At 43.8% G+C, this 24952-nt stretch overlaps 1 protein-coding gene across 1 annotated transcript in view; it reads left to right on the top strand.

Moving 5' to 3' along the window:
- Osbpl10 (oxysterol binding protein like 10) overlaps nt 1-24952 on the top strand; it is a 330111-nt gene that overhangs the window by 231028 nt on the left and 74131 nt on the right. Inside the window, exon 5 of the mRNA XM_008830466.2 lies at nt 24624-24834. Coding sequence (XP_008828688.1) covers nt 24624-24834 — 211 coding nt within the window. The remainder of the gene's footprint in view (nt 1-24623; nt 24835-24952) is intronic.

Raw genomic sequence — 24952 nt, 5'->3', positions numbered from 1 at the left:
CTCCTGGAACTGGAGTTATGGACAGTTGTTAGCTGCCATGTGGGTTCTGGGATTCGAACCCGGGTCTCCTGCAAGAACATTAAGTGTTCTTAACCACTGAGCCATCTCTCTAGCCCGAGCATAGTATTCTTTATTGAGTTAAAGATCATAATTAGGGCTGGTGAGTTGACTCAGCAGGTAAAAAGGCTTTCTGTGCAAGCCTGGAGTCCTAAATTTGATTCCCAAAACCCACATAAGTGGCTGGAGAGATGGCTCAATGGTTAAGAGCACTGACTGCTCTTGCAGAGGGCCTGGGTTTGATTCCCAGCACCCACATAAGGGTATAAAGAGAAAACCAACTTCCCAAAGTTGTCCTCTGATCTCCACATGTGTGTTGTAGCATGCTCCCTCCATCATGTACACAGAGATACACAATAATAATAAATAAAAATTTAAAATTAAAGATTATAATTTATATAAAGCAAATCTTGTCACCTGATTCCAGATATTTATATTCATCAAAGTTATCTTGCTGATCTTATTGATTGGAAGATGAAGATTTTAAAATAAAAATATTCAGGCTGGGGAGAAGGCTTAGTCAGTAAAGCACTTTTTGTATAAGCATGAGGACCTGAATTTGATCTGCACACCTGTAATCATAGTAATGGGAACCAGCCAGTCTAGCTTAGTCAGTGAGCTCCAGGTTTGGTGAAAGACCCTGTTGCAAAAAAAAAAATAATATGAGTAGCTATTGAGAAAAGCACTTGACATCAATTTCTGGCCTCCACATGCATGCGTGTAAACACACAAAGCAAAATAAAAATATTCAAAATTAGTGTACACTCCTAACAAAACAAAAAAATACGGTTGAAGAGCAGTAGACGGAGACTCTGAATTGAAGGGGTAGTGTGCTGGATAGTTCAGTTTGTCAATTTGACACACCTGGGAAGATGGAACCCCAAATGGGGAATTGTCTCTGTGGGATTGGCCCATCATCATGTCTGTGAGGTGTTTCCTTGATTGTTGAGTGATGCAGGAGGGTCCAGCCCACTGTGAGTGATTCCCCCTCTGGACATGTGGTCCGGGATTGTATAAGAAAGCAGGCTGAGCACCAATCAGAGGATCATGCCAGTAAGCAATGTTTCTCTGTGGTCTGAACTTTTTAGCTTCTGCCTTCAACTTCCTGCCCTGAGTTCCTTCCCTCAGCTTCTATTGATAATGGACTGTGAGCTGTAAGCCAAATAAATCCTTTCCTACCCAAGTTGCTTTTGGTCAGTGTTTTACCACAGCAGTAGAAAGTGACTAGAAGAGGTAGATAAGTGCATGCCAGTTATTCTGTCACATGACCACTGTTCTCTGTGTGCTGTGTGCTTGGTGTCAGCTGACTGAACCTAGGTGAACATCTGCTCCAGAGACAGTAAGTTGTTTTCTCTCTTTCTCTCTCTCATCTAAATAAGGAGAGGAAGAGCTAACCCACATAAAATTGGGTTGACTTAGCTCTAGTGCTAGGTTTTGTATAAGTGGAAGAGCTTCAGTTGAGCAAGAGGAAGGAGTGGGGAAGGCAGAAGGCAGAAGGTGGGGGTGGGGTGGGGTGGAGAAGGACTGGAGAGCAAGAATTGAGGGATGGAGACACCAGACAGTCATGATTCTGAAGGAAAGGGAGGAATCCTACCTGGTAGACTCTGGGCAGCCCTATCCTATTTCCATGCAGTGAAGACCCCCTTCTTCAACTAGCACGGGTCTCTACTTGTTCTTCAAGGAAAATATGGAGCCTTGTCCCCTGAATACTGAAGTTCCCAGTCTTCAGATGGCCCTGAAAACCCTCACCACCTGTTCATCTCCAAAACTGGGCAGTATAACTGGGCTTTTCCTTTCTTTCTTGGTTTCTTTTCCTAGTTTGTTTTGTTTCAGATGGATTCTGATCTCAATGGCATTGGACCCACTGCCCTCACACACTCCCAGCGAGGAGGACCCTGGCCCATTCCCAGTTCTCAAGGAGTTGGCCTCCGTCACATGCTTATCACATGATCTTCCAACCTCGGAACAGTTTCTGCTACACTTCACTATGCCTTGTTCTAGTTTGGGGAAAACAGTGAACAGCAGAGACAAGGTTCTTGTCCTCACAGAGCTCAGAAATGAACCAGTGAGGAAGACAAGACACTACTGAATTATAATCGTGGGTTCTCTGACTCTGAATGTGGTGAGGGTGTGACTGGTCAGAGGGAATGGGATGTGTATTAGGTAGGGTTCTCTGTAGAAGAAAAGAGCCAATAAGACGACTTTATGGCTTTATGATGTCCCTGCATGATAGGGACATCTCCTGGAGCAGTGCCCACTGATAAATAAGAAACAGAATCAGGAGCAAGGAGACGGTTCAGTGGGCACAAGCACTTTCATAAGCCTGATGACCTAAATTCATATCTCTAGCAGCCACATAAAAGCTGGATGTGGTAATACCAGCATCTTAGTCTCAGTGTCCCCTGCCCCGAGACAGAGGCAGAAACAGGAGAACCAACAGAGGCTCATAGCCATCTAACACAGCTTACACAGCAGCAAAGAGACCTGTCTTGACAAGGTGGAAAAGTGAGGACCAATACCTGAGGTTGTTCTCTGACCTCCACACATGCTACGTTACATACAGCCCCACATCCCCGCACAAGAGCATGCACACAGACCTCTTTCTCTTTCAACCAAAGAAGCAGAATCAGATCTACGTGTTCTATGTATGGAGTTGACAGTATTGCAGTGGGTCATTGGTTATATCAGCCCACTAACTGATTGTAATACACTAGGTTCCTCTTGGGTATTCTGTTTGTATGAGCAAAGGCCATGAATTACACTCCTTTGGGTTTTTTTTAAAATAGGTTTTTTTTATTTTTTGTGTGTATGTGTCTGTATGTGCATATGTGTGTGGGGGTGTGCATCTGTGCACATCTGGAGGCCAGAAGAGGACTTCAAATCCCATGGAACTTGAGTTACAGGCATTTGCGGGATGTCAAACTTGTTCTGTGGGTGCAGGGATCCAAACTCTGGTCCTCATGATTGATTGTGCAGCAAGCACTCTTAACTGCTGAGCCATCTTTCCAACCCCTATGCCTCTTTTCTCTAAAAGCCTGTTCCCACAGTCAAAAGTAGGGAAGGGCTTAAGAATGGACTCAAGCTGGTCCATTTCCATTCCTGTGCAGCAATTCATTGCAGGTGTCTGCAAAAGCTGTGAGGGAGGGGTTCTCTTGTAAGGCACTGCATGTCATAAATCATTGTTCTGTCATTTATTTGAGCATCCTGAGGAATATATTGTAAGCAGTTTGTGTGCGGGAATCGTCTCCTCTCCTGTAAAATGGTGACTGCGATGTCATTTACCCAGCGGGGATACAATAAATATTAATTACTGGTGGCTTATCCCTGGACGTAGCTATTCCTTTCAGATTAATGAAGCAAATTCCTGATAAATGTATTTGTCTCTCTAGGGCTTCATTTGCCAAGGTGCAGATGTGGTAAAGGATTGCCTAGAGGCTGAGGTTCCTGTCTAATCTTTTTTTCTTTTCTTTTTCAAGTACCCTTTGGAGATACATTTTTGTCTTGAAAGCAATTGGCAGGAGTGAGAGTCATTGAAGCTAGAAAAGAGAACTATGTGGTCATGCTCTTTTCTGCTGCTTTGGGCGGGTATTTGAACAAAAACAGTAATTAAGCCTCAAAAGCGAGTAACAGACATTTACTTACTAGATAGAGTTCAGGGCTAGTTACCTGTGCTACCAAGCAGAAATCAAAATCTACATTTTTGTTGTTGTTTTGAGACAGGGCCACACTCTGTAGCCCAGGCTGTCTTAGAACTCCTTGTGTAGCTGAACTTGAACTCACAGTGATCCTCCTGTCTCAGGTTCCTGTCAGATTCCTGAGTGTAAGGATTATAGGCATAAGCCACCATACCCTGCTAAATTCTGGATATTCTTTGGTATTTCTTCTTTAGGGTATTTCTTCTTACAAAATAGAATAATTTCCTCAAAATGAAGTGTGATGGTTAATCTTTACATCAGTTCAGCTGGATTTGGAGTCACCTAGGAGGCACACGTTTGGGTGTGTGTGAGGGCCTTTCCAGAAAGGTTTAGCTGAAGAAGAAAGACTCTTCCTGGATATTGTCTGTATTATCCCATGGGGTCCTGAATAAAAAAGAAGAAGTGAGCTAGCACCAGCATTCATCTCTCTGCTTCCTGACTATGGATGCAGTGTAACCATATTCCTCACACTCCTGCTGCCAGATTTTTCCCACCATGATGGACTTGTATCTTTTCAAACTGTGATCCAAAATAAACCCTTCTTTCCTTAAGTTACCTTTGTCAAGTGTTTTGTTAGAGCAACAAAGTTAGTAACTAACAGAAGGTTAAATATCTAGAAACTCAGAGCTGCTTTGAGATAGGTGGATCTCCTGTGTAGGGCACAAGTGAACAGAGGGGAGAACATTTAAAAAAAAAAAAACAGTTCCGCTTCATGCTTGTTGGTCTTTGGCTTGTACAGGTACATTCTTTAAGAGCGCTGTAAAAGGAATTCTAGTGTTTGCTTGAGATGCTTCAGGAATAGGTCAGTGAAGCAGCATTATTTATTTGTTTGTTTATTTATTGACAGTGGGTCTCTCTGTAGCCCCAAATGGTCTAGAACTCACTATGTTGAGCAGGCTGGCCTCAATCTTACAGAGATCCTCCTGCCTCTGCCTCCTGAGTGCTGGGATTAAAGGTGTGCACCACCATACCCAGCAGCATTTTAATTTGGGTTTTACTTTTTACATGGTAGATGGGTAACGGTTTCTGATTAGAGTGGAGAGAAACTTCCATCCTGTTCACTAAGCAGTTCCTTGCCCCATGTGACTGTGTCTTGTATGCAGCAGCATTTTTTTTTAATCTGCAACTTTTGCCAGGGGGAGTTTGCTGTCTTCCTAGGATATCATTCTGTGCTGGACTGATTGGTGGGGAGGCTGCTGGCACTCACACCTGCTTCCATCAGGTGGAAGTCTAAGCCACGTGAGCCCTGGGTATAGTGTGTGTGTGTGTGTGTGTGTGTGTAGAGAGAGAGAGAGAGAGAGAGAGAGAGAGAGAGAGAGAGAGAAAGAGCTGAGGTGCCCAGTCTGTCAGATCAGCTTGTCCTGTGTGGCTCCTAGGACTGAGGTAGGGGAAAGAGAAGTTTTCCTCTCCAACACTATCTCCATTACCTAGAAGCCTTGCCTGTGGCCAAGGCAGAGCTGGGATGATTTATTAGAGACTGTGAATATGGTAGTACCCCCCCCACCACCACCAAAATATGGCCCTGCTGTTCATTGAAGTGGCAGTTGAGATGTAGCTTTTATACTGTAGGGAGGTAGGAAAGAAGACAGTGAGAATGCTAGATCAGGAGTTTGATATTAGCAGGCTTGGAGGTCACTGAGCATGGCATGCCTCTCTCCTAATCAGTAGCTTATAAAACCAGGGGCTGAAACTTCAGGATTCTGATTGCTGTCCCAAAGAATGAGATCCTAGTCACATGTCTGGTCCTGGGTAGAGATATGACCTTTGGAACTGTCTGGAAGGTCATGAATAGATAACCATATAGGGCTGGGATTATAGCTCATTTGGTAAACTGCTTGCCTGTCATGAATAAAACTGTGGGTTCGAGCCCCAGTGCCACATAAAACCAGGTGTAGTAGCAGAGGCTGGTAATCCCAGCACCCTGGAGGTAGAGGCAGGAGGATCAAAGTTCAAGGTCATCTTTAGCTACATAGGGAATTTGAGGCCAGTCTGAGATACATGAGACTCTATCTTTAAAAAAACACTGGGGGCTGGAGAGATGCTTCAGCAGTTAAGAGCTCTGGCTGCTCTTGCAGAGGACCTGGGTTGAGTTCTTAGCACCCACATAGCAGCTAACAACCATCTGTAACTCCAGTTACAGATGCTCTCTTCTGGCCTCCACAGGTACTGTATGACATGGGTGTATTTACTTACATGCATGCAGGCATCATACACATAAAAAAATAATAAATTTAAAAATTACTGTCTACCTAGAGGTTTTACCATTGTCCCTCCCATGAGTTAATCCAAATGGGTTTTTTAATCACCTGCACAAGAAAACATTCCTGAGGAGGAACTGCCCATTCTAGAAACAGTATAAAGCCTGCCCCAAATGCTGATGAAAACAGTGGTCTCTTTGGCCCTCTCCTCACTCCTTTCCCGCATTCTCCTTTTCAACGAAGGGGAACGTGTCCTCCTTTTCACTGCAATGAAGTATTTGTCTTCTATACTCACTACCTCTGTGTGTCTCCTCTGGACTGTTTTGGACACAAATCACAAAACCAGGGAGCTGAGAGGAGCCCAGATGGGCTCCAAGACAAGAAGAGAGGGGACAATGTATGAACCATGACTGTGTGTTTAAGGGTGAGCGTTGAGCTACTGTCACCTGGAGCCCTAGTGACGTGGTGAGGTAGGACAATGCCTGCCTCTACCTGCTGGGTTCTGAGGAATCTCACCAGTGCTTCAAGGCCCAGGAGCGACTCTGGCTCTGTGAGTTTGTAGAGGCCTCAGGAAGTGTATCTCCTGTTCTTGTTGGCTCTGAGACCTTTTAGGAGGGAACTCTGTTTTCTTTGAGATCTCTATGTCCCTAGGTTCTCTCAATCTCTCCATCACAGAGTGCCCTCTCTTCCGCAGGCACTAAGTAGTCCACACACAGGTCTCCGCATCCACCTCCATCACAGGGTATCCTTTCTTCACCAGACATTAACTAGTCCACACCCAGGTCTCCACGCCCACCACCATCCTTAGAAATGAAAACACTACAACCACTTTTAGACTTAAAATTTTTTTTTTATTATTGTTGTTTTGAGTCAAAGCAATTCTAGCCCAGCCTGGCCTGGAACTCACTATGTAGCTCAGGCTAGCCTTGAATTCACGGCAATCCTCTTGCCCAAACTTCCAGTGCTGGGATTGCAGTTTTGAGCCACAAAGTCCAGTTTTCTGTTTAATCCTAGGTGCTTAACGTTTTCTTTGCAAGCGGTGGAAGCCTCTTAACCTTTCTTCACTCATATCCCATAAGGACATGAACGATGAATGAAAGCAATGTCGTATTGTTTGGGGGATTTTTGCGTATGAATTGGTAAGAAAAAAAGGTGTTATTGGAGCCTGAGGTGGACTGCTCACACTACTGAGAGAGGAAGATTGGGACAGGTTTTCTTTCAGTGATGAGCATACCGTGTGGGGCACACCTTTAGTCCCAGCACTCGGGAGGCAGAGGCAGGCGAATTGCTGTGAGATTAAGGCCCCGTCTACATAGTGAGTGCCAGGCCAGCTGCAGCTATGGAAAGACCGTGTCTTAAGAAGACCAAAAAATAAATAAATAAATAAATAAAAATAAAAGCCTTAATTTTTAAATATTGTTGAACACTGCAAATCATATTCTATAAGTTCAAGAAAAAAAATCATTGAAAACATATGCTAAGATCTAGCTAAAGTGAGGTTTTCTGTTATTTGTTTGAATGAAAAAGTTAGGTATCATTGTGGTATGTAGCTTGAGGGAACTGGGCAGCAATTTGGGGCGTGGGTCTGTGGAATGAGCTGCAGTTTCAAATAGTACTGTAGAAATTTATTGACGTAGCATATAGAATGAAAAATGACTGTGTACAGCATTATGGTATAAAGTCACATTTGTAAAAAGTTAGAGAATAAGGGCTGGAAAGATGGCTCACTGGTTAAGAACATTTGCTGTTTTTCCAGAGTACCCAGGTTTGGTTCCCAGCATCTACATGGCAGCTAACAATTGTCCGTAACTCCAGTTCCAGGGGATCTGACGCCCTCTTCTGATCTCTGCAGATATTGCACAACACGATGCACCTACCTACTTGCAGGCAATATACTCATAAAATAATAATAAATAAAATATTTTTTAAGTTAGAGAATATACGTAGTTACAGTAAAATCATATTCCAAGATGTGAATGTTGTCTCTTGTTTCAGATGTTCTATGGATATTTTTCTTCTCTTTGATTGACTTAAAAATAAGTATTATAACCAGATAAGGTGGCACACACCTCTAATCCCAGCATTTAGGAGGCAGAGGCAGGCAGATTACTGTGAGATCAAGACCAGCCTGGCCTACTTAGCAAGTTCCAGGATACCTGGGGCTACAGGGAGACTCTGTCTCAAAAACCAACCAACCAACCAACCATTAATTTTATAGTTTAATTTTTTAATAAAAAATTGTAATTATGTATATACATGTACATCTACATGTGGGTCTGTACACATGAGTGCAAGTGCCATAAGAGACCAGAAGAGGACATTGGATGCCTGGAGTTGAAGTTACAGGCAGTTTCTTGTGACCTAACATGGGTGCTGGGAACCGAACCCAAGTCCTCTGACGATTAGTACTTGTTCTTAACATCTGAGCCATCTCTCTAGGCCCCTACTTTTATTGTTTAAAAAAGAAACATTTAGCCAGATGTGGTGGTGCATACCTGTATTCCCTATGCTTGGAAAGCACAAGACTCACCACTAGTTGAAGTCCACCCTGGTCTACATAGTAAGTTCCAGACCAGCCTAGTCTATGTAGTGAGTTCCAGGTCAGCCAGGACTACATAGTAAGTTCCAGACTAGCCTAGTCTATACGGTGAGTTCTAGGTCAGCCAGGACTACATAGAGCCCCTTTCTCAAAAAGCCAAATAAAAACAAATAAAAGGAATATTAAACTTAAATATCATTAAAGTCCTGGTTTTAGGGCTGGGGGTGTGGCTCTGTGATAGAAGACTTGTTTAGCTTGTCTGAGGCCCTGAATTATAACCCCAGCACTAGCTTGAGATACTGTGCCAGGAAAGCCAGCTTTGTATCTACAGAAAGTGACATTCATTGGTCTGTATTCAGTATGTGACTCAGATTCGAGTTCATGTCCATGTGGGGGGCTGAGGTGAGGATACATAAATAATGAAGGAAGCCATACATCCTGATCCCTGAATGTCTGCTCAGAACCCTTCTGTTGGATGGTTGCATTTTCTTGGAGAACAATGAAGGGAGTTCTTCCTTTGGTATCTTGAACACTTTGTCTCCAGTGTGTTAGCACTGGTTGTTGATGCATGGAATTAAAAAGTGATCATTAATCTCTGTGTAAGTGCTGTAGAGGAGGAAAAATGATTTTCTCTCTACCCTTCATAGCTTAGTTGGGATGGACCCCATGCCACAAAAGACAGAATGACAGGAGAAAAGCAGAGCAGATGGCATGAACATCTCGTATCTATATGTGGAGCTTCAGAGTGGCCCAGCCCCCACTTTGAATGCCATCTTCCTCTGAGACTGACAGGCACAAGGAAGCAGGTATCCAGGAGAGCACTGTGAGCAGGAGGAAAGTTATGTAGGTGGAACTTAGTGCCTTCTCCTCTGGGGACAGTCTTCCATTGTTTGCTACCCTTCACTCCCTAGGACAAAAAAGACAACAGAGATGTTCTCTGAAGCCAGCAAGTTCCTGCTATCAGAAGGAGACTCTTATTGTATTCTCAGAGCTGTTTCTGGGTCCATAGTTTCTAAAGAAAACAGCTTACAATAAATCTATGCCAGAGGCATTCCTTACATGTCATAGTGATGTTTGGGGGTGTTGTGTTTTGGGGCTCCTACAGCAACTTCTACTGTACAATTCTGAAATGCAATCTGTCTGAATTTTTCTTTTAGTAAAAAGTATAAGCAATCTCTGGATGGACTAATTAGACTCCAGTGGATGAATTTACACTGAAGGACATCTGGGTACAAATGCTTGACTGGACGGGACTTTCCATGTATGGCAGAATACATGAGGTCCAGTGGGGGGATGGAGGAGGAATGGATGGAGCAGGGGGTCTGAATTTGATTAAGTGCTGTTATATGAAAATACAAAAGCTCAATAAAAATATTTTTTTTAAAAAGAACAAAAAGGAGCTTTGAAGAAATCACACAAACTATATGAGGACTGAACATTCTAAACAGGCCTTACAAAAATTCATATACAAAATGGAAAAAAAAAAGTATAGGCATGGTGGCACATACCTGCAATCCCAGCTCTCAAGAGATGGAGGATAGCGAGTTCCAGGCCTACCTAGGTTACATAGTGAAATTCTGACTCAAACTGACATTGAAAGGGCTTTTGTTCTAAAACCAGGGTCCCAGGTGAAGGTATAGCTCAGTGGTAGAGAATTTGGCATGTGTAAGGCCCTGGGTATGATCCCCAGCACCCTGCATATGACATTTAAAGTCCAGGTCTATTCTGCTTGTAAAGAACAGCTTTTAAATATTTTATTTTTATTATTTTTAGTTTATTTTATGTGTATGAGTGCATGTAAGTGCACCCTTGTCATTCAGTGCCCACAGAGATCAGAAGAGAGCATCGAATCCCCTGGAACTGAAGTTATATACAGTTGTTAGCTGCCATGTGGATGCTAGGAACCAAACCTAGGTCCTCTGCAAGAGCAGCCAGTGCTCTTAACCACTGAGCCAACCCTTCGGCCCCACAAACAGCTTTTATACAAGTGCAGTCATTAAAATGAGGCCTCTGTTCTTTGATGTGCAAAGATGTCTGTGATGTCATATTAGTCTGCTAATGCCATAGTGGCAAAATCCCACAGATGGAGTGTCTCAAATGACAGAAATTCAGACCTATTGCCTCTCAGTTCTGGAGGACACATGATAGTTAATCCTGTCAACTTGATTGGATTGAGAGACACCTGGGAGATGAGCACTCCTCTGGTGTGTCTGTGAGGGCATTTCCAGAGAGTTAAATCAGGAGCGCTCAGACCTAATGGTTCAGAATTCAAACAGACCTTTGGGAGATGGTGGAACTGAAGAAGGGATGGTAGCGTGCTAGAGGAAGTGGGTTGCTGGGGGATGTGCCCTTGGAGTGTGTGCCTCTGCCGTTGCCCCTTTACTGCTGTCTGCTTTCCGGCTGCCAGGAGGCAAACTGCTCTTTCATCCACACCTCTCCCCATATGTTCTGCCTTACTAAGGCCCAGAAACAGTGGAGCCAGCCAACCATGCACCGGAACCTCTGAAATGAGGCAAAATACATCTTTCCTCCTCACACTGCCACAGTGGTGAAAGTCTGACTGATGCAGGCTCAAGCCAAGTGTTTTAGTGTTGTAACCTCCTGAGGAGCTTGAGAACAGAATGTGTTCCCAGCCTTGTAGATGATGCCCCATGTCTTTTCCTCATCTTCCATCTATGGTATCTGTTCCAAGCTTCCCCTTTCTATGAAGATACCAGTCATGTTGGAATAGGACCCACTTTAATTAACTGGATCACTTTCTCAGTGACTCTGTCTCTCAAAAGGGCCACATCGTCTCAGGTACTGGGAGCTAAGCTGCATATATGAATTTGAAGGGGAATATGGTTCAACCCATAACAGTGTGATTTCCCCTAAGTTTAAATGTTATTATTATTGGGGTTTGGAGAGATGGCTCAGCAGTTAGGAACACTTGCTGTTCTTCCAGAAGACTCAGGTTCAATTCCAAGCACCCACACAGTGGCTAACAACCGTCCATATCTGCAGTTCCAGGCAATCCAACACCACCTTCTGACCTCTTTGGGCATTGCATGCACGTGGTGCACTTACATACATACAGGCTAACACTCATACACATTAAAAAAATAATAAAATATTTTTAAAAGTTTTTTTAAAAAGTTATTATTATAAGCTTGGTACAGTAGTGGATGCCTGAGTTCCAGATACTTAAGAGGCTGAGGCAGGAGGGTCACGTGAGCCCAGGGGTTTGTAGCAACCTAGTGAGAACTTGTTTCATTTAAAAAGAGGTGGAGGGCTCAAGAGATGGCTCAGTGGGTAAAATGTTTGCTGTGCAAGTGTGAGGATGGGAATTTGGATTCCCAGTGCCCAAGTAAATGCTGGGAGGGCAGTGCGACCCATCTGTAATCCCAGCATGTGAGAGGTGGAGACGGGATCTCTGGAGCAAGCTGACTAGAAGACTAAGCTAGCCAAATCAGCAAACTGTAGTTTCAGTTGAAAGACTCTGCCTCAAAAAATAAGATGGAAGAGTCTCAGCATCAATTCTTAGGCCTCACACATACCTTCCCCACACAGGTACCCACACGTGAACACACACACATGCATGCATACCTCACACATGCATATGCCAAAAATTAAGACAAAATAAATTTAGAGTTAAAACTATTGCTATAAAAAAGTTTCAAACATGAAAATATTAGAGAGGTGTGATGGTTAATCCTCATTATCAACTGGATTTGGAATCTCTAGGAGATGCACCTCTGGGCGTGTCTGTGAGGGTGGTTTGCAGAGGGGTTCAACTGAGGAAGGACAATCTACTCTGAATGTGATCACACCATCCCATGAGCTGGAATCCCAGACTGAATAAAAAGGGGAAAAGGAGAGTTGACATGTCCTGCTGTCTGCCCGCTTTTTGTTTCACATGTGAGAACTCCCAGCCACATGCTCTTGCCACCGTGAACTCTGCCTTGCCTTCCCCACCATGAGCCAAAACAAATCTTTCTTCTCATACACTGCTTTTTGTCAGGTATTTTGCCACAGCAACAAGAAAAGTAACTATTCTGAGAGGAGAATATCAAGACTTCTGTCCTCATCCACAGTGCCAGCGTCCCCCAAAGCCCGTGCCGTTTCACTCTTCCTTTCCCACCCCCATTGTATTATTTTGAAGTAAATTCCAGGCATCAGATACAAGTCTTTCTAAATTGATAAAATGCTGTGAAGTTATGTGTAAGGGATGGTCTTAGTTTCCTTTCCTGTTGTTGTGATAAAGTACCCTGACAAGGATAACTTAAGGGATAATATATTTATTTAGCTCGCATTCCAGAGTACAATGCATCTTTGCAGGGAAGTAGAAGCAGAAAGAACATGAAGCAGCTGCTCACATTATACCTACAGTCAAGACAGAGAGAATAACCTCATGCATGCTAGTGCTCAGCTCCTATGGTTCAGCACCTCCTTCCTAGGGAATGATGCCACCTACAGTGGGTTGGGTCTTCCTACCTCAACTAACATAAGATAACACCCCCCCAACCTAATCTAGACAATCCCTCATTGAGGCTCTCTTCCCAGATGGTTCTAGTGTCAAGTTGACACATCATCACAGGGATGATGTTTAAAAATTTCATATGGTCTTCTGTTGTATTAGAGTTGCCATACCAGAATGCTACGATGCTTGTCTTTAGGAAGGGGAATTACAGGTAATTTTTTCTGCTGCCCTTATAACTGTTGTCACAGATTTTATTGATAGAATGAGGCAGTCTTTTAGATTCATAGAACAAACCAATTTCCAGGTGGCTAGAAAGGGTGGCCTGAGGGAGAACAGAAAGGAGACAGCTTTATCATAGTTATTTTCTGGGGCAAATGTTTTGCTTCTAGAATATATGAAAGAAAGGAGAGGAAGCATTCAGGGCTTGTCCTTCCTTGCCGTTGAAGTAAGGCTCTATGATCTTCATAGGGTCACACAACTGCTCTCAGCTGAGTTTCCTGCCTGCAGAAGGAAAGAGCCAGATCGGATCTTTGAGATGAGTTTGTTGAGCACATTATGAGCTTGTGTTTCTTGAATAGCTTGTGTTAGGGGAGAGGGGTGCATGTGTGTGTACATGTGCATGCACACGTGGAGGCCAGAAGTCAACATCGAGTGTCTTCAATTGCTCTCCACCTTTTTTATTGAGACAGAGTCAGCCTCTCACGGAACCTGTACAGTGTTACCATGCCAACATTACAGTTATACCTGAATAAACAAATAACTGTTATTTAAACTCTTAACTTTAGTTTTTAAGAATAAATCCCAACTCAGAGAGGGTATCCATTCCTCCAGATGTCTCCTGGAACTGTGCTGCTTAGTCAGGCCTCACCCATGTCTATTCAAAACAGTTTCTCCAGCTTCAGTTGGAAGCATGAATCCACCCTTATCTTATCAGAGAATCTTGCCCCTTCATCCCTAGGCCTAAAATGTCTCATATATACAATGTCAAACATTCTTCTCAATCTTCATTGTTTTCAATGAATATGCAAATATAAATGTGCTGCCTTTCAGTAGTTTGGTTTGTTAATTCTCAAGCATACCCACATTCATTTACTATCTTGGGCAAGGGACAAAGGTCAAGTGCCCAGCCCACAAGAGCACATGGCTGAGTGACTTTGTTTGCAGTAGCATTTTGGTTGCAAGGTTAATTAAAAGCCATCAGTCCAGATTCTATTTTATTTTTAAAAACATTTTATTTTTATTTTACATGTATGAGTGTATTGCCTACATGTATGTAAGTGCACCTGTGTCATGCAGTGCCCTCAAAGGACAGAAGAGGTCATCAGATCCCCTGGAATTGGAGTTACAGACAGCTTTAGCTGTCATGTGGATGCTGGGATTTGAACCTGGGTCTTCTGCAAGAACAACTAGTGCTCTTAAGTGCTGAGCCATCTTTCCAGCCCCCTAGATTCTATCTATTTTATAAAAGCCATTCCTACAAACCTGGAACTTGCAGATTTAGCTGGGCTGGCTGCTGAGTCCCTGGTATCTACTTGTCTCTGCCCTTCCAGCACTGGATTACAGGTGCACACCACCACACTTATCTTAAAAATTATTTATTTATTTATTTACTATGTTATGGGTATGTGTACTCCATGATGTGTGTGGCGATCAGAGGACAACTTGTAGGATTTGGTTCTTTCCTTCCACCACGTGGGTTGTAGGAACCAAACTTAGATTGCCAGGCTTGGTGGCAGATTCCTTTACCCACTTGCCTGCCCTCATGCCTGGTTTTTCATACAGATGTTGTGAATTCAGTTCTTTATGCTTATATAGCAAGCACTTTACTCTTGGAGCCATCTCTCCAGCCCTGGTTTCTTGAATGTCTTAATTTGGGTTTCCTAGGCATTTGTAAAGTGAAAATTTTCATTGTATGTTTGTATAGTATGGAGCTGGTACCAACCAGTGTGACAATAAAATGGTTTTAGAAAACTCAAAGATAAAGAAATGGAGTTCTTGAGGCTGGAGAGATGGCTCAGCAGTCAAGAACACTGACTGCTCTTGCAGAGGACCCAGGTTTGATTCCCAGCACCCACATAGCAGCTACGAACCATCCTTAACTCCAGTTCCAGTGGCATCCAAAACCCTCTCCTGACCTCCGCGGCATTGCACGACATGGGTGCACTCACATACATGCAGGCAATACACTCATACACATAAAATATATATATATATATATATATAAATGGAATTCTTAAGAAGGCCATCCTTTTTCAGAAAGTTTTTTTAAGGTGTGTATGCAATTTAAAAATGTTGCTTTTGCCCTTTGCCCTCTTCCTGGGGTAGCAGGAGCTGGTTTATAAACAGCACTGGAACTTTTTGGTAAAGTTCAGTTTTAAAACAAGGAGGGACCAGATTAGGCACTGGAAGTCCTGTGAGACTGGTCCCATTGACCACACTTTCATTCCTTCCTTGTGAGACAGATGATAAAAGCCAGCTGTTACAATGTTGAATAGATAAATGCCATTAACTGGCCTGCCTCCCAGGCATGGGTGGACAGAAAGTCTCTAACCATCAGTCATTCTCTAACCATCATCCTTAGTAATGATCCCCTGAAGCCCAAAGCAAATCAGCCGTGAATCCAGAGAACATCTGGAAATAGCGAATGCTTCTCTCCTGCCAGCTTTCTGCAAAAGAGAACAGATTCTGTTTCCAAACCTTCTACCTGCCCAGGTAGATCTATGTTTGAAGCTCTCAGGCAGGAACGGAATTTGACTACTTGTGTTTACACATCCTTGAAAGATGAAAAAAATGCAAAAAAAAATTCTCATAATGTTTTAAGTAAGTTTATGATTTTGTATTGGGCTGCATTCTTAGCTGTCCTCAGGTGCATGTGGCTGCACTGCAGCCCATGGGCTGCGGGTTGGACATGCCTGTAAGGCATAACAGATGACTGTAAGTCTGGATCCCTTTCCTCTTCAGAGCTGGAGCCACCTGCAAGGCAATCATGTCAAAGCCAGCCTCTGTCCCAGAACGCCCCTCCCCACCTGACACACCAGACAGCAATGTGGGGAGATGTCTCTGTCCCTCCCCATCAGGGACCTGGGGAGGATGCAAAGCCAAGAGATAATGAAGCCGTTCAGAAAAGCACCCAAGCAGGGGAAGGTGGGCTATCAGGCATGAGGCCAGCACCCACTGTGCCCCAACACAGAGAATCATGGAGAAAGCCCTCACTCTCCAGATGTTAACAGTGGAATCTGCTGATCAGACAAAACTGGTTTTATTGTTCACTGTTTGGGGATCACCTGAGAAGGATATTGACCCTGTCTGAGGGGGAAGGCAAAGTCAGTATACTGAGAACTGGAAGTTTGGCTTACAGTGTGGGGACTGGATGAGAATTAATAAAGACTGGTATATCAACCTAAGTGTGCAACCATAAAAGAATGGGTAAAGAAAACATTTTGTGTGTGTGTGTGTGTGTGTGTGTGTGTATTAGAAATTTTTTTAAGCCATAAAGATAATCTGACTAAAGATAATCATGTTAATTAAGTCAGTCTTAGAAAGACAAAAAGCATAGGTTTTCTCTCTTTTGTGGTTCTTAGATTTTCTTTGGTTACATTAAATATATGTCTGTCTGTCTCTCTGTATGCCATGAAAGTAGAAGGGACTGTCTAGGAAACAGAGGACTAACTGGAAGGGGAGGGTTGAGGAGGGAGAATGAGGGGGTAGGGTGAATATATCCAACACACAGCATGTACTTCTTTCAATTTTTTAAAGAGGAAACATTGAAGGATTGATGAATCTTGAGGCAAGACATTCAGAGGATTTTAGGGTATAAATTGTATGCTGAAGTTTTCCATAAGAGTAAGTAGATGTTTCTAGATGTTCTTAAAATGAATCATCAAGACTTTTTGTTTCAGATGATCAATCTCTTAAGGTTAGTGAAATACAAAAGTTGTGTTGGGGCTGGAGAGATGACTCAGTGATTAAGAGCACTGTCTACTCTTACAGAGGATCTGGGCTCAATTCCTAGCACCCACAGGCAGCTAATAACCATATGTCTAACTCCAGTTCCAAGGAATCAGACTTCCTCTTCTGACTTCCTTAGGCATTGCATGACATGGGTGCACTTACATACAGACAATAGACTCACACATATATATTAAAAATAACAAAATATTTTTTAAAAGAGAAATTTATATTAATGGAAACAGTAAGTACTATATGTATTTTTGGTTCTTGAGGGGTGTTTTTTGTTGTTTTTTTTTTTAATGCATAGATTTAAAGGATATCGATCTGGGCTAGGGATATAGTTTACTGGGTAGAGAGTTTGCTTAGCATGCATGAAGCCCTGGTTAGATCCTAGCACCATATACACCAGGCATGGTGGTACACACCTGTAATCCCAGGGTTTGGGAGACGTAGGAAAGAAGACCAGAAGTTCAAAGTCATCCTCAGAGCTACATAGTGAGTTAGAGGCCAGCCTCAGCTGCATGAGACCCTGCCTCCAAAGGATATTGATCAAACAGTAGTGGAGACTTAGTAGTGGATCAGAAGTTCCATCACATTGAACAAATGCCAAATAAAAGCATGTCAATGGGGTCAGTTCTTAGGTCTACTAGCCATCAGGGGAGATTGAGTTACAGAAGGCCCCAGGCAGCCAGGGAAAGTGCTGCCAATCAGAGCAAGCAGCCCAGCTCTGGTTTCTGATTTATGGATCCAAGGTCATGAGGTACTTGATGTTAATCTTTTGTACATAATGTATGAATGACTGACCTTGTCCATGTTGACAAGAGCCTTCAGAACTGGACTTCTCAGAAACCCACACCAAGATTTGCAGCTGAGCGATGTCGGAAGCAGTCAGGACAGAGGAGGCCCTGTCCCCTTGCAGCTTCCTTCAGTCCTTTCAGGAGGAGTTAAACTGGTGGAGTGGGCCTGCTCTTCAGTGTTCTTGGCTTCTGCTGCTTTGGTTTCCATTCAGCCACTGATCTTCTTAGCATTAAGTCCCTTGGTTTGATTCTGCAGTGCATATGCCATTGTGTGTGATGTGGGAAACAGGCAGGGTTTCCCTTCTTCCTGTAAAGTAGCTTACCTGTGAAATTCAATCTGACCCCTATTTAATCTCCCTCCTAACCTCACAGTTGACAATTTCAGAGGTTGTATCTTTCACTTTTAGCTGAGGACCACATGTCTATGCTTGTGTTATACGATGGTAAAGCCCCTGATTGTGAAAGCCAAATTTGTGCTTTCGTTACTGTATTTGTTTGTTTGTTTGTTTGTTTAGTGTGTATATGTCTGTCTGTATGCCACACTGCCAATGTGGAGGCCAGAAGACAATTTGGGGCAGTTGGTCCTTTCCTTCTACCATGTGGGTCCCAGGGGATCAAACTTGGGTCAACAGGCTTGGCAGCAAGTGCCTTCCTTTACTCACTCAGCCATCTATCTCACTGTCTCTGTTTTTTGTTTTTTTAAAAAAATACTTTATTATTTTTATTTTATGTGTATGAGTATATTGCCTGCCTGTGTGTAAGTGCACCCATGTTGTGCAGTGCCCAAGGAGGTCAGAAGAAGGTGTTGAATTCCCTGGAACTGGAGTTATAGACAATTGTTAGCTGCCATGTGGGTGCTGGGAATCGAACCTGGGTCCTCCACAAGAGCAGTCAGTGCTCTTAACTGCTGAGCCATCTCTCCAGTTCCCACTCTGTTTTTTTAATTTTTATTTTTGTATTTTTTATTTTATTATTATTATTTTTTTTTTTTTCGGTCTTTTTGAGACAGGGTCTCCCTGTAGCCCAAGCTGACCTAGAACTCACCATGTAGATCAGGCTGCACTCGAACTCACAGAGATCCGCCAGCCTCTGCCTCCCAAGTGCTGGGATTAAAGGCGTGCGCCACCACACCCAGCTATTTTTATGTGTATGAGTGTATTGCCTGTATGTATGTGAGTGCACCTGTGTCATGCAATGCCGCGGATGTCAGAAGAGGGTTTCGGATTCCTCTGGAACTGGAGTTAAGGATGGTTTGTAGCCACCGTATGGGTACTGGGAATCGAACTAAGCTCTTTACTGCTGAGCCGTCTCTCCAGTCTCTCTGATTTGTTTTTAAACAACATGGATGACTAAATGTTGATGCACCTCTGAAAAAGTGTTGGGCTCTGGTTTGAAGCGTCTGTAATTAGAGCAGGTGGTGGAACAGCTTTTTCAAGCCTGGTAGCTACAGGTTTAGGGTTACTCTACTCTCTTGTCGCTAAGCCTGTGGGCACCTGGACAAGGAACTGGAGCCGCTTAGAATTTGGGGTGCAAATGTCCTTTCACTGCCACATTCCTCATTGTCTTATGGGAGCCCTTCATTATAACTAACTATGGAGATAGCTTAAAGTTGCTTCAAAGTCTAGTGAGGATGCCCCATCGTGCCCCACCCTCGAAATCCTAGGAGACAGGAGTGAAAATAATGGATAGACCAGGCTTCAGGCCCTGCTCTGAGTTGAGGGCTCACTTGGTTTCTTTTGGAGTCTGATAAAGCTGGTATAAAGCAAAGCTCATGAGGTTAGGGCTGTGGCGCATCAGCAGAGTGCTTGCCTGTGTTCAGCTTCGTGTCCATCTCTAGAACTACCAAAATAAATATATAGGGATCAGGATGTAGTTCAATGGTAGATCACTTGCTTAGCCTGCTCAATGTTGATGCCCTAGATTCAACCCTTAGTACTGCCAAAATAAATAAAAATAAAGTAAGATCTGTCATTGAAAACTGAAGTTCTGTTTTGGATCTCATAGAGGATCTGAGAATGAATTCCTTTTCAAATTTATTTTTTTTATTTCTAATTATGTGTGTGTCTGTATGTGGATATGTTCATATGAGTCAGGTGCCTGCAGAGACCAAAGACATTGGAACTACTAGGGCTGGAGTTAGGAGTGGTTGTGAGCCACCCAACATGGGTGTCGGGGACTGAACTCAGGTCCTCTGTGTTGGGGACTGAACTTGGGTCCTCTGCAAGAGAGGCTGCACACTTTTAACTGCTAAGTTATCTCTCTAGCTATTAATATCATCATCATCACCATCATCATCATTATCATCATCATCATTATTGAGACAGGCTCTCACTGTGTAGCTTAAAATGGCCTCAAACTTGTGGCAATCCTCCTGCCTCAGGCTCCTGAGTACTGGGATTACAGATATGCAGAAGGGAGAGAAGCATTACCAGGCTTCAACTGTGCCTGGTTATTGGCACGCCCAGCAAAGATTACTCCAGGGAGCACTGTTAACATTTAAGCAGGACTGTATCCCCATGTGTGGGCCTGCAGGTGTTCAGCACCCGGCCCCTCTCAACACCCAGTGGGTCATTGTAACCACAGCTACCCCACTGCACTTCTAGATGCCTCTTCCAGAAGCCACCCTGACTCTGGCACTGGCTCTCCGTATATACTGTGGAATTTTTTCTGAGCGCTGACGTGTGGCTTCCTCTCTGGCCATGTGCCTCTGTGGCAGTAGAACAGGATGTTCCCTAAGCCAATTTTGTGTTTTTATTACCTGAGATTTACATAATAGCTTATGCTAGTGAAATAGCAAGTATTTATTCTGTACAATGTAATTGGAATATGGTTCTTTTTGTTGATTAAAACTGAGTATAGTCCATATTAGTTAACGGCTTCATTTTGCTTTTCTGTTAAGCTTTATGGCACCATTCATAATAGTAAAAAATATAATAGATTATATGTTCCATCATTACATTCTTTTTTTTCGACACATCATTTTTCTAAGGCGAGGTTTTATGGTAAGAATTTAGAGTTAGAGAAAGTGCTGACTACTACAAATAGTAGTAGTAGTGACTGTTTGCATTCTATACACACGGTTGGCTGATGGTGAATACTTATTTTATCTTGTTTGAGATTAAACTTAACAAGTTGGCAGCATCTCTTGGCCAGCCAAAACTGATAAAGAGGCATTGTCCTTTACTAAACCCAAGGAGTTAGAAGGCTAAAACCCAACTGTACTTATTGAGCAGAATGATTTCTGTAGACTCTGGGTCCTAAATGAAGTATAAGCTTCATTGTGAGAACAGTGACATGTGGATTCATTCATTCAGTCTGTATTTGGGATGTCTGTGTGAACAGCACCAATGATATTTCCTGCTCACATACCAGCATCAATGAACACTGTAAACAAGTCAATTGCAAGTTAAGTTGGGAGAAAGCTCAAGTTGCCAAGGAGGGTGAGGGTGCCAGGATTTGGGCTGGAGCTGTAATTATTTATTTATTTATTTATTTATATAGTTAATCATAGGACTTTACAAAAACACAACTATCAAGAGAAAACACATTTATTTATTTATTTATTTATTTATTTATTTATTTATTTATTTATTTTGGAGACAGGGCCTCATATATCCTAGGCTGACTCTGAATGTGCTATGTGGTTGAGGACCCTGAACTTCTGATCCTCTTTCCTCCAACCCTTGAGGTCTGGGATTACAGCCAAGTGCCATCATGCCCAGTTTATACAGTGCTGGGGATCAAACCCAAGGCTTTGAACATGCTATGCAAGTACCTTGTCCTCTCTACCAGAGCTGTATTCCTATCCCAGGAGTTGCATTTATTTGTTTGTTTATTTATTGCATTTTTGCATTTTGGAGACAGGGTCTCCCTGTAGCCCCAGCTGGCCTGGAACTTACTATGTAGATGAGGCTGGCTTCAGTCACCTGCCTCTGCCTCCAGTGTGCTGAGATTAAAGGTGTGAGCCACCACACCCAGCCTGTAATTTTAATTTAAGAGATTCAGGAAGCTTTCTGGAGGAGACTGAAGAAAAATCATGAAAAAGAATGAATACTTACTGAGCCCCTCGTATGTTTCAGGTGCTATTTAAGAGAAGGGATTGCTAGTTATAACCTCTGAAATTCACCAAGACCAGTTTGCACAACCAGATTATGAGTGTGCACTGTAAAGTGAGGATGTTCCACACTGTGTCTCTGCAGCATGTTTATGAATACTGGTGCTTTGAAAAGTCATCTTGTGATGGCCCGTGTTCTGATGAGATTGTAAGGGATATGTGTGCACTCATGTGTGGAGACCAGAGGTTGACATTCGGTGTCTTCCTCAATCTCTTTCTACCTTTTTTTTGGGGGGGGGATTCTTTCTGAGGTAGGGTCTCCCTGTAGCCCTAGTTGGCGTACAACTCGCTATGTAGACCAGGCTGGCCTCAATCTCACTGAGATCTACCTGTCTCTGTCTCTGCCTCTGCCTCTGTCTGAGATTAAAGGCATGTGCCTCCACGCCTGGTTTCTACCTTATTTTTTTTTAATTTTATTTATTATTTTTATTTTATGTGTATGAGTGTATTGCCTGCATGCAGTGCAATGCCCACGGAGGTCAGAAGAGGCTGTCGGATCCCATGGGACTGGAGTTACTGACAGTTGTTAGCTGCCATGTGGGTGTTGGGATTCGAACCTGGGTCTTCTGTAAGAACAATGAGTGTTCTTAGCAGCTGAGCTATCTCTCCAGCCCCCTCTCCCTTATTTTTTTGAGATGGAATCTTTCACCAAACCTGGAACCAATTTGGCTAGACTGGCTTGCCAGTGAGCCCCAGGGATCCTCCTGTCTTCACCTCCCCAGCACTGGGATTCCAGGCACCTGCCTTTTTTATGTGAGTTCTGGGATTTTCAACTCAGATCCCCATGCTTATATACCAAGCACTTTACTAAGCTTCTCCCTAGTCCCAGGATGAACTTTTTTATTGTTGTTTTGCTAAGTAAACTACTATACTACATGATAGAAAATAGTTTGTTTCCTGAAGGAAATGGGGGTGGGTGGAGACCAAGCATGGAGCTTTAGTTTTTTTGTTGTTTGTTTGTTTGTTTTTCCACTGTAACAAGGTACCAGACAAGAAGCAGCTTAAGGGAGAGAATATTTATTTGTACTCATGGTTTGAGGAGAGACAGTGCATCATGATGGGGGAGGATCAGAGGGCCAGCCTGTCAGCGGGAGTTACAACAGCTTCTTGTTCACATTTCAGAGAACTGGGAGGCAGAGAGAGGTCTCCTTGAAGCAAGGTGGTCTATGTGCCTCCAGGCCCATGCCCCCGTGACTGGCTTTTTCTAGCTAGGCCCCACCTCCTAGTGGTTCCTCAGCCTCCCAAGACAACACCACCAGTTGGGGACCAAGTGTTCAAACACATGAGCCTGTGGAGACATTTCACATTCAAACCATCATGCATGGAGTGATTGGTCCAGGTCCAGTGATCCTTAAAGAAGTACTGCTTCTTCCCAGATGGTCTTGTCATGTTGGTGACAAGAATCCTCTGGGATTGACAGGGCAGAGCAGGAGATATGGCTCCAGGTTGAAAACTTCAGTAGGAAAAGCAGCAGAATCTGGAGAACAGGCGTCTGTCCCACTCTGTGCCAGCAGCCCCATGACCTTGGGCCGTTGCTTCTGCCTCCTCATCTCAGAATGACTGTTTGCTAGAGGTGGTAGTTGGTGCTAAGCACTTTATGTCATTATCTTGTTTAATGGGACAAGCTATAAAGCAGAAGGAGGGTGAATGGCATCAGGTAACCATTGAGCGCTTTTCTAGCTCTCCATGGAGTTCTTTCTCCTTGATGTGCCAGTTCAAAGATGCAGCCAGACCACTGTTTACGTTATGATGAGCTTGTGAACTGAAGTCAGGCCACAGGTACGGTTCTCTAGGTTTGTCTTGGGGGTAAGCCAGAACATAGGGCTGGCTCTGTCTCTTCTGGTCACCCCCTTCTTCCTGACATCTCATGTAGTATGACAGAAAGAATTATTATTTTTTTTAAAGTGTATGAGTGTTTCACCTGCATGTATGTAAGTGTACCACGTGTATGAAGTGCCTGTGGAGGCCAGAAGAGGGCATCAGAGCCCCTGGAACTGGAGTTACAGATGATTGTTAGCCACCATGTGGGTGAACCCAGGTCCTCTGGAAGAGTAGCCAGTGCACTTAACTGCTGTGCCATCTCTCAGCCCCCTGTGTAGTAGTTTGGGGGATGAGATGCTGTGGCAGTGGCTTTGCCGGGATCTTGCTCATACCAGCTCCTGATTTCACTTCTATTTCTCTGCTTTGAAATCCTGATGCCTGAAAGTGACAGACTGGAGCTGGAGGGGAAGTAAGAAATTCCACTTGCTCTGTGAGACAGTTATAGTGCACTCGTTCACTGTTCCCTGTGGCCCTCCATAGTAACAGAATATTGAAGAAGATTGCAACGACTGCTGCAGTTTTTAATTTTGAGCTTACCATGTAGCCAAGAGTGATCTTGAACCCCTGATCCTTCCGCTTCTACCTCTCAAGTGCTGGAATTAGACATATGTACCACCACAGCTGGTTTTATGCGGTCCTGGGAGTGGAACCTAGGGCCAGGCAGGCACTCTACCAGCTGGACTTCACCCCTAGCCCAGGACTTCTGCTTTTTAATGTACTTACTATTGACTTACCTGCTGAAGATCTATAATGTGGTACCCATGTTCCTTTTGGTTCCGTAACACTCTGTTTTGATCAGTGTTTGGGGGTTATAGATAGATGGACCCAGACACAGGCACCTGGGACTGAGCATCACAGCAAAGGCTGACTGTGTACCGATCACTCTGTGGGCTGAGTCTACTGTCTCTGACACCAAAGCTCTATGCTAGCTTGCCATCCCTGTGAAGGGAGACCTTCCACCCCTCATCTCCCCCTTCTTCTTTGTTGTCTAGATGATGAACCAGGTGGAGGGACAGCAGAAGAATCTTGTGCATGCCATCGAGTCCCTGCCAGGCTCTGGCCCCCTCACTGCCTTGGACCAGGACTTGCTCCTCCTGAAAGCTACCTCTGCTGCTACCCTCAGCTGCCTTGGGGAATGCCTCACCCTGCTACAACAGAGTGTGCGCCAGGCAGGCCCACCAAGCCACAAGTCAGGGGCCTCAGGTGAGTACTCCACCCCCAGCCCCGGGCTTGGCTGCTTGGAATGTGTGTATATTGCCCAGTCTGAATGTATACATCCCATTGCATTCCCCTCCCTCCCTCCTCCCTCCCTCCCTCCTTC

This window comes from Nannospalax galili, unplaced genomic scaffold (assembly GCF_000622305.1).
Source record: "Nannospalax galili isolate Female #2095 unplaced genomic scaffold, S.galili_v1.0 scaffold695, whole genome shotgun sequence".
NCBI lineage: Eukaryota > Metazoa > Chordata > Mammalia > Rodentia > Spalacidae > Nannospalax > Nannospalax galili.
The sequence above is the reverse complement of the archived record's forward strand: the minus strand, read 5'-3'. Positions and strand labels throughout refer to the sequence as shown.